This window comes from Entelurus aequoreus, linkage group LG19, assembly GCF_033978785.1.
Source record: "Entelurus aequoreus isolate RoL-2023_Sb linkage group LG19, RoL_Eaeq_v1.1, whole genome shotgun sequence".
In the NCBI taxonomy this organism is placed as follows: Eukaryota; Metazoa; Chordata; class Actinopteri; order Syngnathiformes; family Syngnathidae; genus Entelurus; species Entelurus aequoreus.
The window spans coordinates 38,581,327-38,601,888 of NC_084749.1; the positions used below are offsets into that span (position 1 = coordinate 38,581,327).

The following is a 20,562-nucleotide window of genomic DNA, read 5'->3' on the forward strand; positions in this document are numbered from 1 at the left end:
TTTAGAGAAAAAAATGTGTCTGGGGCCAGTATCTCTATTTTTAGGAACACTAATACAAAACCTCACAATAATGTCTTGATTGAATGCTAAAAACGTTATGACAGACCGCCTTAAAAAACGTAATGGAACTCTACATTTTTCTATGAACGATAAAACACTGAAAATTGACAAAATATGAACGTCACTCCCCCTTCGATAGACATATTTTACAATCAAGTGAAACGCAACAAAACAGTGAAATATGAACAAAATAAACCCACCTACAATCTGATATATCTGATATTATGCTGAATTTCCCCCAGGGATCAATAAAGTACTTTCTATTCTATTCTATATATCACTAAGCTTTAGAACTTTGTTGTGAAAATCTCCGCCCGCGTCTGTGGAAACGCTTCCCGCCCACACTGCTTGGTGCCTCATCTGAGCTGCTGTGACGTAGATTACCATAGTAACTAATTAGATGACCATAGTAACTAATTAGATTACCATAGTAACTGGTAAATAATCCATAAGCGCAGATTCCAACCATTGAAATACTTTGTATAGTTGAAGACTTACGGTCATTTGAAAACATGACTGCACATCATAATGGCAGCTACAGTTTCCATCTTAAAGATCTAAAAAAATTAGTTGGGAATGTCCGGCGGGCCAGATTGAAAAACTCAACAGGCCGCATGTGGCCCCCGGGACTTAATTTGCCCAGGTCTGTTCTAGGGTATCCTCTGGGTTTTAAAAAGTCTAAAAAAAGTCTTAAATCCAATCATTTGAATTTAAGGCCTTAACATTTCTAAAATTCTCCTAATTTCTCATAAAAGGTCTTAAATACGATTTTGAAAGCTCTTAAAAATGTATGGACGTTACTTTTATTTAAAACATGCATAAACATTAGTCATTCAGAAATGTTTCGATTTTTGAGGACGCTATAACGTAACTACACAGCGAAACTAACTGTGCCCGGTCAGAATTTATCGAACACCGGCAGCTATTGCTGTGCGTGCGCAGCTGTGTGTTGACAGCTTAGTTAGCATAGCAACAGAGAAAACTTAACAAAAGCCCACAGCAAAGCCAAATGACTTGCATAAGATCGGTAAGTACAAGTTCGACAATTTGTGTCTTCTGAACGATCAATTTAATGCATGGTTGAACCCGGTGGATGGAAACGTCTAAAGTGTTTAGTACCCAGACGTGCAGCCATCGAGTAGGGAACATGGCGGTGAAAGTGAATGGAATGATAATGTAAAAGTAAAAAATCCAGGATAAGTCCGTGTCAAAAGATGCTGAAACGCCACAAACACTTGCACAACTTTACAAAGATAAACGTAACCCCCCAAAATGAGTGTTATGTGGGTTAACTGGCGCCGATTTCCTAAGGAGATCAATATGAGATGTTTACTAGTAGGGATGATGTTTGATAAGAAATTATCGAGTTCGAGCCTATTATTGAATCCTCTTATCGAACCGATTCCTTATCGATTCTCTTATCGAGTGCAGATAGGTTGTTGTATATGGAAAAAAACACAATATTTGGTTTAACAAATCACTTCACATTCTCTACTGCTCGCTACTACAGTATTACCATATCTGAGTTATTGTGCAGAAATGTGGGGAAATAACTACAAATGTGCGCTACATTCGTTAACCGTGTTACAAAAAAGATCAATTAGACTGATACATAATGTTGGATATAGAGGACATACAAGCACTTTATTTATTAAGTCAAAAATATTAAAGTTTGATGACTTGGTAAAATTACAAACAGCTAAAATGATGTGGAATTAAATGATGGAATGGATTAAGTAAAGAAGTTAAACATTGTACTGATATGATCCAGTTTAAGAGGTTGTTCAAATGAATAGTGCTTACAAAGAAGAAGAATTATGAGAAATGCTCTCAACCTTATTGAAAATAAGATATTCTTCATCCCAGTATATTAATAATGACTGAATTAATTAATTACATATTACAAAACTGTTGTATATGCTAATTCACATATATTTTATTATAAAAAGGTCAGTAAATGATGTATATATTTGTAAACGCTATGAAGTGGGAAAGGGGTAGGATTAAATAAGCTTTAATTCTTCCTACTCCTGTAAAGTGAAATGATATGAAACTGTGATGTATTATGATGTGGTCGGATCATGTTTTGTTTAGTTATGTTCTGTTAGTTTTGGACTTCCTTAGTTGTTTTGTGCACTTCGGGGGTTTGTTTTAGTCACCATGGTTACTTATGATTTTCAACTGCCTTGTACGCGCACCTGTTGCTCATCAGAGACTCTATTTAAGCCTGCCTTTTCCGGTCACTCGTCTTGGCTTCATTGTTTGCATTTGCAACAATTACATTGGCATTCTGGTTTTCGAGCTCATGATTCCTGTGCTAAGTTACCTTAGCTTCTAGTATTCCTGTGCTAAGTAAGTTTTTGCTTTAGCTTCTCGTGCGAACGGCACGCTTTCCTTTTGTTTCGTTCCTGTCTGTTGTAATGTGTATGATTTATGAGAAATAAATCATCTCCTACCTGCACACTTCCGTCCGGAGCCGTCAGTTTTGCGTTCCGGGAACTAACCGCAGCACGCTACACACGGTCCGTGACAAATGACTGAGCTATGTGACGTAATTTCTTGTGATGTCTCACGGGGCATTTCTTGTCGGAACGAGATTCGTTCCCAGGAATTCGAATAAAGAACCAACTCTTTTTCTTTACTATAGTGGTCTCGATAACGGGTACCGGTTCTCAAAAAGGGATTCGAGTCCGAGGACTCGGTTCTTTTCTTATCGGACAACCGGGAAAACCGGGTCGAGCATCATCCCTATTTACTAGTGAAATCCTACTATTACATGCAGTAAACACACGCTAATTTCCCTGTGGCAGTAGTGTACTCAGCAGTAAAACTATATAAAAAAACATAATTCTCTTATCATTTTTCTATTATTTGTTCCAATAATTTCAGGTCAGCTTCTCATACCTCATCTTTTCTCCAAGTTTATACAGCAACCAACATTAAAAGCGGATGCCTGTTTAGTGTTTACACTCATCTTATTGAGGGGTGAGGAAAGCAATGGAGATTTGTGAATGTCATATTGCCATGCCTAAATAAAAATTAATCCTTGTGTTTTAGCAATATGTTTTAAAAAAAAAGGTCAAAATGTATTCATACATATCAGATACAAAATGAGCTGAGCACATTTGAAGGTTATCCACATTATTCACATCCAAATTCTGTTTGAGGCTTGCAAGCCATAATCACCTTCTTTCTTTTTAGACAATCGCTCTGTCTGCACTCTGTTTTTCACAACTTTGTGCAGATACATTAGTACTGTAGATGTTTGTACTGTTTGCTCCATTCTGACAGCTGAACAAAACATTATCAAAGTTAACCATTTAGCTTCAGCAGAGATGCTAAATGTCGCTTTCACAGACAATATATTGTTGTGCTTTCCTCTACCATTGCTGATGTTGATGTTGCATGAAAACACTTGATATGAAGCACACTTCCCCTTTTTGCAAGAAAACACTTCTATGGCAAATCGGAAAATTGGTTGTTCCGATGTTTGCTAATATTTTTTTCAGTTAGTTTACACTAGAGAAGCTCCTGGTGTATTTAGGTAGTTTAACCATTTTGTTTTCCAATGTGAAAGAGCATCGAATGAATCCATGTACTTGCAATTCATTCTGGACCTCTGATTTTACTTTGTCATTGTATTTTTTGTCCGTATGCATGTGAAAGGTCTTAAATTATTTTCTAGATGGTCTTAAAAAAGTCTTAAAAAGTCTTACATTTGACATGTTGAAACCTGCTGAGGCCCTGTCATGTAACTGATTGTTACATGTGTGTTTACAATTGTACTAGTGCAGGGGTCGGCAACCTTCACCATACAAAGAGCCATTTGAGCCCACTTCCCACCAAATAAAACCCACCAAGAGTCACAAACTCTGTTTGATCCCTATAATGACGATAACGCCACTTATAGTTTCATTACACTTATAAAATAGCATTTATAAAATCAAACACTAGACAGAAAACGACTCACCAAGTTATTTTGCTCTGATCAGCTTTCCGCAGCAGTTCCAAAACTGCTTTTTTTTCGTTCATCTCCAGCTGGGTATTTTTTTGCAAATGCTGTGTGTTGTGGAAATGTCTTCAACATTTGATTTTCCATTTTCTCCCAACATATTAAGCACACATGAACTAACCTCGTCAACGGTAGGGATGATGTTTGATAAGAAATTATCGAGTTCGAGTCTATTATCAAATCCTCTTATCGAATCGATTCCTTATCGATTCTCTTATCGAATCCAGATAGGTTGTTGTATATGGAAAAAAAACACAATATTTGGTTTAACAAAAGCTCACTTTTATTTTATAAGAAAAAAATTTAATAAAATAAATAAATAAATATTGACTGTTACCCCCCTAAAAAAATAAAATAAATACATATTGACTGTTGTTACCCAAAGTATTTTAAGTGGGATTTTTCAGAAAAACAAATATATACAGTAACACAAAAACAATCTGTCTCTGTTTCAATCGCCACAATGTGTCAGTAAGAGTCTACAATCAAATGGGCATAACATTGCCCATTTGGTATTCGTTCCCAGGGATTCGAATAAAGAACCAACTCTTTTTCTTTACTATAGTGGTCTCGATAACGGGTACCGGTTCTCAAAAAGGGATTTGAGTCCGAGGACTCGGTTCTTTTCTTATCGAACAACCGGGAAAATTGGTTTCGAGCATCATTCCTAGTCAACGGTGAAGGCATATTAATCTGTCCATGAAGCAATAAATGTTGTATTTTCCTTCAATTGCTAGCTTACCGGATTTTGATCGTTAAAAAACAGTACAATGGCTTGTCAACAAAAGATGACACATAGGGGGTCTGACATACATTTCGATCGACAATATATCAAAATCAGTTGTTTTTTTTACATTACGAGATCACAGAACTCTCCAAAATAACAACTGTAACATTAAAATTAAACTAACTAAATTAAATATAATTAATTACAATTAAATAGCCATTATTCATTGAAATGTTGTGTCAAAGGCAAACCAAAGGGAGCCAGGGCAGAGGCACGAAAGAGCCGCAGGTTGCAGATCCCTGTCCTAGTGGGACAAAACTCAGTGTTTTGCTTTTCTCTCTGTAATTAATCTAGTAGACTGACACATCTGGAGGCATCCGGTATGTGTGTAGTGTGTACACAAAAAACAGAGGATGTAATTCCTGTCCTTATGTTGTCATGTAAGGTTGCTAACTTGCTACTAACATTAACTATTTTGATACTCAATCTGTCATCAACTTTTGAAACGATTGGTAGACTAGTTAAAGGCCTACTGAAACCCACTACTACCGACCACGCAGTCTGATAGTTTATATATCAATGATGAAAACTTAACATTATAACACATGCCAATACGGCCGGGTTAACTTATAAAGTGACATTTTAAATTTGCCGCTAAACTTCCGGTTCGAAACGCCTCTGAAGATGACGTATGCGCATGACGTAGACCGGCGAACACGGGTATGCCTTCCACATTGAAGCCAATATGAAAAAGCTCTGTTTTCATTTCATAATTCCACAGTATTCTGGACATCTGTGTTCGTGAATCTGTTGCAATCATGTTCATTGCATTATGGAGAAGGAAGCTGAGCAAGCAAAGAAGAAAGTTGTCGGTGCGAAATGGACGTATTTTTCGAACGTAGTCAGCAACAACAGTACACAGCCGGCGCTTCTTTGTTTACATTCCCGGAAGATGCAGTCAAGATGGAAGAACTCGGATAACAGAGACTCTAACCAGGAGGACTTTTGACTTCGATACACAGACGCCTGTAGAGAACTGGGACAACACAGACTCTTACCAGGATTACTTTGATTTGGATGACAAAGACGCAGACGTGCTACTGTGAGTATGCAGCTTTGGCTTCTAAACATTTGATCGCTTGACCGTATGTGCGCAACTTTTTTTTGCGTATGTACGTAACTTTTTAAAAATATATAAGCTTTATGAACCTTGGGTTAGGTGAACGGTCTTTTGGGCTGAGTGATTGTGTGTGTTGATCAGGTGTTTGAATTGTATTGGCGTGTTCTATGGAGCTAGGAGCTAGCAGAGGAGCTAGGAGCTAGCGTAACAAACACGCAGGTGTTTTTATGCAGGATTAATTTGTGGCATATTAAATATAAGCCTGGTTGTGTTGTGGCTAATAGAGTATATATATGTCTTGTGTTTATTTACTGTTGTAGTCATTCCCAGCTGAATATCAGGTACCGTGAGTATGCAGCCTTGGCTGCTAAACATTTGACAGCTTGACCGTATGTGCGCGTCACGTACGTAACTTTTTAAAAATATATAAGCTTTATGAACCTTGGGTTAGGTGAACGGTCTTTTGGGCTGAGTGATTGTGTGTGTTGATCAGGTGTTTGAATTGTATTGGCGTGTTCTATGGAGCTAGGAGCTAGCAGAGGAGCTAGGAGCTAGCGTAACAAACACGCAGGTGTTTTTATGCAGGATTAATTTGTGGCATATTAAATATAAGCCTGGTTGTGTTGTGGCTAATAGAGTATATATATGTCTTGTGTTTATTTACTGTTGTAGTCATTCCCAGCTGAATATCAGGTACCGTGAGTATGCAGCCTTGGCTGCTAAACATTTGACAGCTTGACCGTATGTGCGCGTCACGTACGTAACTTTTTAAAAATATATAAGCTTTATGATCCTTGGGTTAGGTGAACGGTCTTTTGGGCTGAGTGATTGTGTGTGTTGGTCAGGTGTTTGAATTGTATTGGCGTGTTCTATGGAGCTAGGAGCTAGCAGAGGAGCTAGGAGCTAGCGTAACAAACACGCAGGTGTTTTTATGCAGGATTAATTTGTGGCATATTAAATATAAGCCTGGTTGTGTTGTGGCTAATAGAGTATATATATGTCTTGTGTTTATTTACTGTTGTAGTCATTCCCAGCTGAATATCAGGTCACCCCCGGCTCTCACAGCATCTTCCCTATCTGAATAGCTTCAACTCCCCACTAGTCCTTCACTTGCACTTTACTCATCCACAAATCTTTCATCCTCGCTCAAATTAATGGGGAAATTGTCGCTTTCTCGGTCCGAATCTCTCTCACTTCATGCGGCCATCATTGTAAACAATAGGGAACTTTGCGTATATGTTCAACTGACTACGTCACGCTACTTCCGGTAGGGGCAAGCCTTTTTTTTATCAGATACCAAAAGTTGCAATCTTTATCGTCGTTGTTCTATACTAAATCCTTTCAGCAAAAATATGGCAATATCGCGAAATGATCAAGTATGACACATAGAATAGATCTGCTATCCCTGTTTAAATAAAAAAAATTCATTTCAGTAGGCCTTTAAAGGAGCTGTTTGCAACTTCCTCACAGTAACATTTTACTACGCAAAACATATACGGTAACAAGAACACCACCGGCTAGCTTATGTTACCATTAGTGGTTTAACAGAACACATTTGTTTGACAACTATTTATATTTTTCACAATTACCAAGTTTATGTAATAACACGTCAACACGTACACGCAGGGAGCATGTGCACTCATACAAAAGTAGTCTAAGAGAACAGGGTCCCCAAAATCCGGCCCGCGGGAAGACTCAAGTTCTTTTTTTCTGTTAGCTACCTCTCTTTGTTTATAATGTCTATTTTCTGCTGGATCTACTCTCTATTTTATGTTGCCCTTTTTTTTTTGCTGCAGCTGTTACATATACTGTAATACTGTACTTTAGGGGTGTCCAACTCATTTGAGCTCAGGGGCCGCATGGAGGGAAATCTGTGCACACACGGGCCGGACTATTAAAATCATGGCATTGAAACTAAAAAAATAAAGACAACTTCAGATTGTTTTCTTTGTCTTACTTTGGCCAAAAATAGAACAAACACATTCTGAAAATACTCTTTTAGTCAATTAGTGCGTGAGGAATATATATCCATTTTCTACCGCTTGTCCCCTTCGGGGTTGTGGGGTGTGCCGGAGCCTATCTTAACTGCACTCGGGCGGAAGGCGGGGTACTCCCGACCCCTGGCCAAATTTTTTTAACCCAATGCGGCCCGAGTCAAAAAGTTTGGAGACCCCTGAGATAGAATATACATTAAATAAAAGCTAATGCTAGATATCTAAATTGCTATTATTAGCTAACAACACCGGAAGCTATTGCACGTGCACAGCCCTTTTAATTGCTTAAAAATGAATTGCTATAATTTAGCCCTCAGTAATTATAATTTTTTTGGATTGTGCTAATTGTCGATTAACAGTGCTTTTTGAATATTTTATATATTTTGTTATTGAGCACTTTTTAAAAATTCTTCACTGCAACCAGATTAACTGGATGTCCCTTGGACTAGCGGACTGACATCTACATATGTTGTTGACATAGCCAAACTCAAAACTGAAACTAACCACTGCTTTTTTCTATAATAATTTAATATACTGTAACGTTAGATAACAGTTGCAAGTTTATGAGGCTACAGTACACCTCAATCACTGTTGTTTATTCATATCTCATTTATTCATGACTTCTTCAGATTGGAATGTTTTGCTTAAAAAGCGAAAATGTGTTATTAATATTTGGGATCTTCTAAAATATTGGTGCTTAATATTCATAAGAAAACATTCAATAACTATAATATGTTAATGACATTTGTGCTTGATAATGAGTCAAAGGTCGTCATTCAAAAAATATATCTACAAATCTTACAAGCTAGGTGTTGTAATATGAGTATTGCATTCTCCGTGTAAAGTAGAGAGAAAATTAGCAAGTAGATTGTGGAAGGGGGCCTTCTACGTACCTGTCAATGTCTTCGAGGCCGGTCCTGGCACACCCCATTCCGTGGCAGGCCCGCAGGCCACGCCCCCCTCCACATAGATTAAAGGGGACCTATAATGATTATAATTTACATTCAACGCACTTCCTTGTGGTCTAGGTCAGGAGCGCGCAATGTGTGGCTTTTGAGCCGAATGCTACACTTTCATGCCTATTTAGTTAGTTGATTTAATGTAACAGTTGTTATTTTTTGGAGTTTGGTGATCTTGTAATATAAAAATAAAGCATATTTTAATATTTTGTCGATCAAAACGTACATCACACCCCATTGGTCATCTTTTGTTGCCAAGCAATTGTATTGTGTTTAGCGGTCAACCCCCGGTAAGCTAGCAATGGACAGATAAAAAAGAAAAACATTTCTAATGAAAATAAAACATTTAAAGCTTCATGGACGGATGAATTGGCTTTCATTGTAGATTAGGTTGGTTCACCTGTGCACATAATATGTGGGGAGAAAATAGCAAACAAAGAAAAAATTAAATGTTGAAAGACATTTCCAGAACAAACACAGCATTTGCAGAAAATACCCAGCTGGAGATGACAATAAGGAGCAGTTTCGGAACTGCTGGAGAAAGCTGATCAGAGCAAAAATACTTGGAGTCGTTTTCTGCTGAGTGTTTGATTTCATAAATGGTATAGAATAAGTGTAATTAAACTGCAGTATAAGTGGTGTTATCGTCGTTTTAGAGATCAGAGTTTGCGGCTCTAAGTGGGTTTTATTTGGTGGGAAAGGGCTCAAATGGCTTTTTGAATGCTAAAGATTGTCAACACCTGGTCTAAATAATATGTATTGGATATCCATCCATCCATCCATTTTCTACCGCTTGTCCCTTTCGGGGGCGCTGGAGCCTCTGTCAGGATATGCTTTGGTGTAAATTTTGCTCCACAGTCCCATTTATAACCTGTTTTGTGAGTCTGTCTGCAAATAGTTTGTAGGTCGAGGCGTTCCCAGATTGTAAATGAAACCCTCCACGCAGCACCCTCTCCAAAAGTATCAGAATTTATCTTTTCAAAATATATACTGTTAGGCCTTGTTCACACTGCAGGTCAGTTCCGATTGTTTTACCCATATGTGACTTGTATCTCATTTTTTTCATGTCAATGTAAGTACAATTCAGAATTTTCAAATCCGACCCAGGCCTCTTTTGTATGTGGATACAAATTATGCATCCGATGCAACTGCAATCTGAACGATTGGTCCTGTTAATCCCACTATTATATAATCAAAAAGCGATGAGCGTCATAATTCTTTGCCAAAATAAACAGTTGCAAAATAAATATTGCTCTATAAAAATTGCCCTCTTTCTTCTTCATCTTCTACACGCAATAATTTTATTCAGAAAATGTTAACTTTGATTTCACAAAACTCTTGAAATTGTCACAAATGTACCAGGTCTGAGACCTACTAGAATTGGAGCTATGTAGGTGCAACGACATGTCTGCATGTGGGTCAGTTTGTGTCCACATAACCAAATGATTCCCGGGTGCGGCCACCGCTGCTGCTCACTGCTCCCCTCACCTCCCAGGGGGTGATCAAGGGTGATGGGTCAAATGCAGAGAATAATTTCGCCACACCTAGTGTGTGTGTGACAATCATGGGTACTTTAACTTAAATAAATAAGACATTGCATTTTTTTTGTAATGTGAACAACTACCGGTACATAAAAAGTTTGGATTTTAACAGGAAAAAAAATCAGAATTGAACATTCTGTTCTGCAGGGTTAACATAGACTTAGATTTATATCTTGAAGATGAACATCACTGATATGTTTCTTTCAGTCGTGGTCGAAAATAAATTTCATAAACAATATATAGATTTAACAGTCAACATTAGGTCAACTACCCACTCTCGGATCAATACAGAGCTGCATAAAAGAACCATCACTTATCTCACTGCATGTTGCACGTACGTGATTATTGTGCACAATAACACTTTATTATATATTTTTTCTTGTTTCTTCAGACCAAGTTGTAATGTTGCCGTCTTCTTCGTCCGAGATTAGCAGTTTAGTTGCGTTAAACTTTGGCTGAGTTTAACGCAACTATCCAACATTCATAAGTCAGAAAAGAGAAAAATCATCATACTGTAGGTCCCCTTCGAAAAGAGTCAAGAGATTCAATGTTTGCCAGTATTTGTTTTCAATCTAAGATAGTGAATAATGGTAGGGCTGGGCGATATGGCCTTTTATTAATATCTAGATATTTTTAAGCCATGTCACGATACACGATATATATCTCAATGTTTTTCCTTAGCCTTGAATAAACACTTGATGCATATAATCACACCAGTATGATGATTCTATATGTCTACATTAAACATTCTTGTTCATACTGCATTAATATATGCTCATTTTAAACGTTCATGCAGAGAAGGAAATCACAACTAAGTCAGTTTACCAAAACTGTATTTATTAAACAGTTATTAAGCAGTGGCACAAACATTCATGTAATTTCAAAACAGAAAGTGCAAGATTGTCAGAGACATTTTAAAACAAGCTATTAGTGCACTTTTGTGCCAGATGTCACCAAGAAGACATACCAAAACAACATTAAATTAAAGTGCACTTTTTGTACAGAATGCCACTACAATATTTTAAAACAAATAAAGTGCACTTTTGTGCATGATGTCACACAAGATATTTCCAAAACTGTAAAATAAAAATCAGCTGCATAATAGAAATAGTGTATGCCCTTCGCTATGTGGTAGGTTTCTGGGACGTTATCTCCTTCTGTTGTTGAATATTTTATGTTGATGTGGAAATGGAAGGCGCCAGGCTTAATTGAGTCAGTGCTGGTTGCTTCGGCATTTTGTTGGTGTGGAGTTTCAAGCACTCTTCATTCTCTAGCGGGTGACTTTTCAAATTATGGTACAAATTAGTAGTGCTGCTACTTTTTGTAGCAACGCTTTTGCCGCATACTTTACATATTACTGTATTATATCTGTTCAACATCTTCCCGCTTGAAGCCAAACCACATAGGCAGAAGATGGACCCATGGCTGTTTTTGGGGGAATTAATTCTTCTTCCATTTGTTACCAGATTGGCACCTTTCCTCTCTCGTATTACCACTCGCACCGCTCCGCTAGCACCACAGCTAACGTTAGCCATGCTGCTACCTCTCTGCTCCGTGAGAGCGTATGACGTTGCACGCGCGACAGTATGTGACGTATGTTACAAGGTGCGCTTGTTTTATGTCTCTGTGAGAAGGAGAGACAAGAAAGAGTGAAAAACGCCTGTAGTGTAATGCCTGCAGCTAAAAGCAACTGCGTGAGAACGTATTCTCGAATACTCACGATATAGTCATTTTCTATATCGCACAGAGACAAACCCGCGATATATCGAGCATATTCGATATATCGCCCAGCCCTAAATAATGGTAATACAAAAAGAAAGTCAAATTAGGATTGCGACAATAAATGGACATGGTGAACTATCACAACATTTAATGTTACAGTACCGTTATCGATACGATCTCGTATTGTGTTTTTTGCTGTTGTAAACTTTGATGAAAAAAACAAACAAGAAAAATCTTTTAGTGAAGATCAAAAAATAATTTGTATTTGATTGATGTAAATAAGTATTTGATCTCCAATTTGCCTCAATCAAAAACAAATTAATTCATAACCTTTCATTTTACTCAATGTTCTTTCATGTCACTTTGGAAGAGTGGGCTACCTAAAGAAGTTTATTTACATAATCCTTAAGAGATGAAAATAACTTGTTTTAATGTGCAGCACTTTCTTTCGTATAACAAGTCTCCCTGTCTTTTCAGGAAAACCACGAACTGTAGGTGGTTTGGAGCGCGTGCAGCTGTCCGGGGTGTTCAACGTTCGCAAAGGGAAGCTTGCACTGCCTGTCAACCGCTGGTCAAAACGTCAGGTCACTCTGAGTGGAACCTGCCTTATTGTGTCATCTGTGAAACATGCCCACATGGGCAAAATCCATATCCTCCCTCTTATTGGTGGCAAGGTACATAATGAAAGCCAAGCAGAGCTTGAACTGTAGACCAGACAAGGAACATCTCCTTTTGCAATATAATGTCAGTTTGGTTTTGAAAAAAAAGTTCACCAGCTAAGACTGCCGTTGTGCCCATCTACTGTGTAATGGGTTGCTTTTATGAAATACAAACATAAACAGTAGTATACAGTCATGTTTATAATTATGATATGAATTTGTCATGTTTTGAATTTCTCAGTTTTCTAAAAATCCAATATAATCTAAATTGACTTTCAAAGCTGGGATAGCACAGTAGATAAGAGAGACATTCACAATTTGGTTGTTTTGCAAAGAACCTAATAGATCAGAATCAGAATAGTTTTTATTGCCATTGTTTGAGAACGGGTTCACAAAATAGGAATTTTACTTGGTGCAACATAAAACACATATAACACAGAATAGAATAACATGAGCTGTAACTGAGCGGATGTTCTTTATTACAGGCCGATGAGGTAAAGAGACACAGCTACTGTTTAGCCCTCAGCTCAGCCGGTCCCCCGAGCCAGACCTACTACATCAGCTACGATTCCTACACAGAATACCTCTGCTGGCACAGAACGGCCTCAAAGGTATGAGACTGTACTTAAGTGTGTAAAGTTTCTTTATACCGCCACTTAATGATAATGTTTTTCAAATGTAACTTAAACACGATTACAATTACAACTGAATCTTTTTCTGTCGTTCCTCCTGCTGAGTCAGATTGTGGCCCAGAGGGTAAACTCAGTCGACCTGTCATGCTGCAGTCTAGAGGAACTGCCAGCACAGCTGTTTTTCAGCCAGGACCTCACACATCTCAATCTCAAAAACAACTTCATGTCCTTGCACAAAGGTGTTCCAGCACTTACCAGGTGAGCTTCCACCACACTGGGTTTGTGTTATACAGGGTTGAATGTCATCCTATTTGTGTAGGTAGACACAGTACCTAATTTACTAAGATATAAATACCACGCGCTAAATACCATGCGTAAACTATAAAATGGTGTCTTACTATTGCGAGCATGTTGCATGTAATCTACTAAGACTGCATGTGCAATTAATAAATGGTGCAAGCCGCCTTATTGAAATTAGGTTTTGGCGTGTCTGACGCAGCTTTCACCAATGAGACACTCATTTACTGTACATCCCATGTTTTTATGCTTCGACCCACTCTGGGCAGTCCTGCAGTGCATCAACAATAGAACATTTTTTTACATTTTATTTTACACATTAAGCACACAATCTAAAGTGGTAAAATAAGTGTAAAAGGTTAAAAAAAAACTGAATTAAAAACAATTAAAAAGGAAAAAAATAATTTTATTGTTTTATATTGTTATTGTTATTTAAGTGTATTGTTATTGCTATTAGTATTTTACTCAAGCCGTAGAAAATGGATGGATGGATGGTTTATTTGTGACTAATTTATATGCAGGTTTTTTAAACTATACTTAAAGTTGAATTTTGGTGGTACAATAAATACTCGTTTTCAAATTGATGAATAATGCTGTAATTAATCGTGATTACAAGGGCTGCAACAACTAATCGATTAAAATCGATTATAAAAATAGTTGGCGATTAATTTAGTCATCGATTCGTTGGATCTATGCTATGCGCATGCGCAGAGGCTACTTTTTTTATTTTTATTTTTTTATTAACCTTTATTTATAAACCGCAACATTTACAAACAGCTGAGAAACAATAATGAAAATAAGTATGGTGCCAGTATGCTGTTTTTTTTCAATAAAATACTGGAAAGGATAGAAATGTAGTTTGTCTCTTTTATCCAATTATTAATCGATTAATCGAAGTAATAATCGACAGATTAATCGATTACCAAATTTGTTGTTAGTTGCAGCCCTAGTGATTACAATATCACTCAAAATAATCCGGATTGTTAGTTTTGCCATTATCGCTTAACCCAAGCATGTCCTAAATCATTATGTTTGTATTTTCTTCTCCCAGCATTGTGGAAATTCAGATGATCAACATATATTCTGCATATTCATGAAGACAGACATGCTAAATTAATTCCGGTCCTTATTTTAGTAACTTAAAGGGGAACTGCACTTTTTTGGAATTTTGCTTATAATTCACAATCATTATGAGAGACAAGAACACACACCCTTTTTTGTAGGATTCTAAAGATTATAAAAAACGCTTGCAAAATGTAGCTAATCGGTGTCACCGTTGTAGCCTTCAAAGCCCCTCTAAAACAACTTTAAAACCCTCCAGCAACATTTTATATACACACTGCAAGTATATATATAATGCAGTAACAGACACGTTCATAACAATGTGTAATATATTTAATATTTACCGTGTTTTGATTATTTTATGCATTACCGGAACTTCTTTCTCGGCGCATTTATTTCCGTTTCTATAGCAGTGCACTTCCGGCAACAATTGTGTGTTCCTACTTTCGGAAACAAACACCAGTGTGTTCTAATCATGGCAGACAAATAAGATGACTATTCTTGGACAAATGAGGATTTACGACCTTATCTTTTTGAGCCTGAATATACCGAGGATGAACTGCTGCTTATAGAAGCGAGCACGAAGAGAGGGTGGAGCAGACAGAAGCCGAGAGAGTGAGGTCGGCATGACTTGCAGGTATAAATATGGAACTTGGAGCCAAGCTATGCGGACATACAGCATATGGCATACCTACCCAAAGTCAACTTGAAAAAACTTCCTTGGCAAGCTTGACCAGACAACTGTCCATCGAGTGAGTCCCTTTAATATCGTTCATAATACACGCAGCACACCATGCTTCTTATTACAACTACATACGCTGTCCAGTTAGCTTTTTACAAACAAAACCTGAAATGTGGGCCATCCCAAGACGATGTCTTAAGACGCTAGAAAAATAGTTCATCAGTGTTCGCTCTTACAATAACAATGTCGCTACAACTCGGTTATTATACAAGTTACGGAACATAAATTAAGTATTGTTCGCATTTTTCTGATGCATTTTTAAAGTGATTTAGCGGCAGAGAAGCTGCCAGCTGCATTGCCAGCCATCAAGAACAAGCCGATTTGTACACATTAGAATGCGAAAAAAAACAAAACTTTTGTCCTCTTTTCTCTTATTAGGATTACAATCCCTATGTAAGACAAGAACACATTTTTCTTTGTTATTATGCATTCTAATTGATAATACACAGCAATTAGGTGGCTAATAATGGAGCTAAAAGTAGTCTTCTAGTGCGCCCATAAAGGCCTCTAAAAAACATCCAAAAACTACCAACAATAAACCATTTACATGTCGTAACCTGAATATCAACCAAGTATTAGTGATATCGTTACTAAAAGCACTAACGTTGAGGAACTACCTTGCACCGCCGGGTGTTTAAAATGATCTAAACACATATATATTGCATGTTAATATGAATGTGCCTGTTACCACATTACATATATACTTACAGCGTGTATATAATACATTTATGGAGGTTTTTGGATGTTTTTCAGAGTGTTTTATATAGGAATAGAGCAAATCCCATTACCTCCAGTGTTAGCTGACTCTTGCTGGCGTTTATTTACAAGTTAGAATGCATAAGAAAAGAAAAACATGTGTGCTTGTCTCACCTAAGGCTTGTGAATTGTTGTGGATTGTGAATAATTGACAAAATTAAAAAAAGTGCAGTTCCCCAATAAAAGATGCAAACAAACTGCTTAGCTTTTGTGCAAACCGCTTTTAATGATTTCTAAAACCGCAAAGTGCTGACAGGGGATTCTCCTATAGATACAATTCTGTAATAAAAAATGAAGAATGATTTTGCACACAGAAATATTAAAAGATGGATTTCATTTTGCGGCAGCACATGTTTTTGTCCTATGAGCACTCGTATCATTTATTACAATGGCAGGCCTGCATGTTACTTATAAAATGTGTGGGCAAGATAGGATAGGATAGGATAGACGTTTATCCCACAATAAGGATATTACGTTGTTGCAGTGCAGGTTTTTACATATAGTATCAGAAGTAAAACGCTATGAGAAAAATGTTACTGAGCTCCGAGCGTTTATTATACAATATTTTCCGCATTATAAGGCGCACCGGATTATAAGGTGCACCTTAAATGAATGGCCTATTTTAAAACTTTGTTCATATATAAGTCGCACCGCATTATAAGGCGCATAGAATAGACGCTACAGTAGAGGCTGGGGTTACGTTATGCATCCCGTAGTTGTGAGACCTGTTGTGGCTCAGTATTGGTCCATATATAAGGCGCACCAGATTATAAGGCGCACTGTCAGCTTTTGAGAAAATTGGAGGTTTTTAGGTGCGCCTTATAGTGCGGAAAATACGGTAAACATTATTTATGTCACTATATTGACAAACAGGTGTCAGAATGTGCAACCAGTCAGCAAATGTTGAATGTGTCTTTTGTGGACAGTTTTTTGTTTTGTTTTTTAAACATTGCGTGACCCCCATGGTAGAAACATGTTTTTTGTCTGTTTGACCTGAATTTAATAAATATACCTTTACCTGCATAGTTTTCAAGATGTTTCTCATAGTTGAAATCTGTTTGCAGGTTTTGTAAACTAAGAAGCCTTAGTTTATCAAATAATGCACTGTCAGAGTTCCCACTGGCTTTATGTGACATCATCTCATTGACTGAGCTCAACTTGTCAGGAAATTGCCTTTCATCTCTTCCTCAAGAAGTGGAAACTCTGCTCAAGTAAGTTAACCAAATACCTACAGTTGCGGTCTGACGTTTACATACATCTTTACTTATTTATAAAAACAAGTATTGGGTGCACAAGTTGGAAAGTATTTAGGGATTTCTCAAATTTACTCAGGGTTAACACCTAAACATGTATATACATTTACCTAAATACAAAACCCAAAACCAGTGAAGTTGGCACATAGTGTAAATCATAAATAAAAACAGAATACAATGATTTGCTAATCCTTCTCAACCTATATTCAATTGAATACACTGCAAAGACAAGATACTTAACGTTTGAACTGGAAAACTTTATTTTTTGCAAATATTAACTCATTTGGAATTTGATGCCTGCAACATGTTTCAAAAAAGCTGGCACAAGTGGCAAAAAAGACTGAGAAAGTTGAGGAATGCTCATCAAACACTTACTTGGAACATCCCATGGGTCAACAGGCTAATTGGGAACAGGCGAGTGCCATGATTGGGTATAAAAGCAGCTTCCATGAAATGCTCAGTCATTCAAAAACAAGGACGGGGCGAGGGTCACCACTTTGAACAAATGTGTGAGCAAATTGTCAAACAGTTTAAAAACAACATTTCTCAACCAGCTATTGCAAGGAATTTAGGAATTTCACCACACACCGTCCGTAATATCATCAAAAGGTTCAGAGAATCTGGAGAAATCACTGCACGTAAGCGGCTAAGCCCATGACCTTCGATCACTCAGGCGGTACTGCCTCAAAAACCGACATCAGTGTGTAAAAGATATCACCACATGTTCTCAGGAACACTTCAGAAAACCACTGTCAGTAACTACAGTTTGTCACTACATCTGTAAGTGCAAGTTAAAACTCAACTATGCAAAGCCAAAGCCATTTATCAACAACACCCAGACACGCTGCCGGCTTCGCTGGGCCTGAGCTCATCTACGATGGACTGATGCAAAGTGTAAAAGTGTTCTGTGGTCTGATGAGTCCACATTTCAAATTGTTTTTGGAAACTGTGGATGTCGTGTCCTCCGGAACAAAGAGCAAAAGAACCATCCAGATTGTTATAGGCGCAAAGTTCAAAAGCCAGCATCTGTGATGGTATGGGGGTGTATTAGTGCCCAAGGCATGGCTAACTTACACATCTGTTAAGGCGCCATTAATGCTGAAAGGTACATACAGGTTTTGGAGCAACATATGTTGCCATCCAAGCAACGTTATCATCGACGCCCCTGCTTATTTCAGCAATACAATGCCAAGCCATGTGTTACAACAGTGTGGCTTCATAGTGGTGCTAGACTGACTTGCCTGTAGTCCAGACCTGTCTCCCATTGAAAATGTGTGGTGCATTATGAAGCGTAAAATACGACAACTGAGACCCCGGACTGTTGAACAACTTAAGCTGTACATCAAGCAAGAATGGGAAAGAATTCTACCTGAAAAGCTTAAAAAATTGGTCACCTCAGTTCCCAAATGTTTACTGAGTGTTGTTAAAAGGAAAGGCCATGTAACACAGTGGTAAAAATGCCCTGTGCTAACTTTTTTGCAATGTGTTGCTGCCATTATATTCTAAGTTAATGATTATTTGCAAAAAATAATAATTTTCTCAGTTCCAACATCAAATATCTTGTCTTTGCAGTATATTCAATTGAATATACGTTGAAAAGGATTTGCAAATCATTGTAATCTGTTTTTATTTATGAACACAACGTGCCAACTTCACTGGTTTTGGGTTTTGTATTTTAATACGTAATGCATAAAGTTTTTTTTAACTTGACATGGTCAAGCCCTATTGACTTGTATTGATCATAATTCTAGTGTGAATGTTGTCTATCTGTGTTGGCCCTGCAATGAGGTAGCAACTTGTCCAGGGTGTACCTCGCCTTCCTCACGAATGCAGCTGGAATAGGCTCCAGCCCCCCCCATGACCCAGAGAGGGGCAAGCGGTAGAAAATGGATGGATGATTGCTGATAGTTTCAAAGAACTTCAAGAAGGAGAATTGTATAATGAGAATTTTGATTTGACAGGAGATGCTGTGGAAATTAACACACATGCATCATAGTTTCCCTATTAGTGCACCTACTTGTTTAATATTTGTAAACAAATCAATACAGACTACTTACCACAGTCTTAATTGATACTGATCAATCAATAATTTAGCAGTCATCATTATCACATCTGAACAATGCAGATGTTTTTTTCAAGTTTACCACATTTTCTTACTCTGATTAAACAATAACTATATTTGCAGATTGCAGACACTTCTTCTAGATGCAAACCGTCTGAGTTCATTGCCTGGGGAACTGGGCTCCTTAAAGAGCTTGTCCTGCCTTGGCTTGTCTTTCAACTGCTTCACCTGTGTCCCCCCTGTCCTGGAGAAGCTCAGCGACTTGGAGAAACTATGTCTGGCAGGAAACCAACTCTCTGTCTTGGATATGACCGAACTGCAGTGGTTGCCTACCCGTCACATAGATATCAGGTAGACATGGGGGATCTCTGACAACCTCTGTTTGATTATTGTACTGATGAAGTGCTGTGTTTTCATACTGTTGTTATTTTACAAGCCGTTTTTACGTCACGGTACCTACTCTGCTCAACATGGCTCTACTCATTATTGATGCCAGGTACCAGCTGGAGTTCCAAGCATGCTGCGCCAATACTTTGAGAGACATTAATATTATCTCGCTTTCATGGCTAACAGCCACATACGAGAAAGTAAATTAAGGAGAACCTTGTTCTCTGATAAATGCATTTATGTGTCAAGATTTTAGCAGTTTCCCTTTGTAGTATACCATGTGTGTAGCAAAGTCCCCCGCACTTTCTGTACACAAAGTTTGTTATATTGTATGTATATACAGTGTATCCAGAAAGTTTTAACAGTGCGTCACTTTTTTCCACATTTTATGTTACAGACTTTTCCAAAATGGAATACATTTGTCCTCCAAATTTTTATACACAATACCTCATAATGACAATGTGATTTTTTCCCCCCCGCAGATTTATTAAAACTAAAAAAACTAAATCTAATTATTAGATGCTCCTTGGCAGAAATTACAGCCTCAAGTCTTTGTGAATACAATGCCACAAGCTTG

The 20,562-nt window shown here is 37.6% G+C and overlaps 1 protein-coding gene across 2 annotated transcripts in view; it reads left to right on the forward strand.

Annotated features, from left to right (window-relative positions):
* Positions 1-20,562, forward strand: part of LOC133635359 (PH domain leucine-rich repeat-containing protein phosphatase 1-like) — a 55,138-nt gene that overhangs the window by 2,041 nt on the left and 32,535 nt on the right. For both annotated transcript variants that reach the window (XR_009822053.1, XM_062028497.1), the window contains exons 2-6: positions 12,613-12,809; positions 13,280-13,405; positions 13,536-13,684; positions 17,348-17,494; positions 19,722-19,949. Coding sequence is in view for 1 of the 2 variants with exons in the window: in XM_062028497.1 (XP_061884481.1) it covers positions 12,613-12,809; positions 13,280-13,405; positions 13,536-13,684; positions 17,348-17,494; positions 19,722-19,949 (847 nt within the window). In the remaining variant the exon portion in view is untranslated. The remainder of the gene's footprint in view (positions 1-12,612; positions 12,810-13,279; positions 13,406-13,535; positions 13,685-17,347; positions 17,495-19,721; positions 19,950-20,562) is intronic.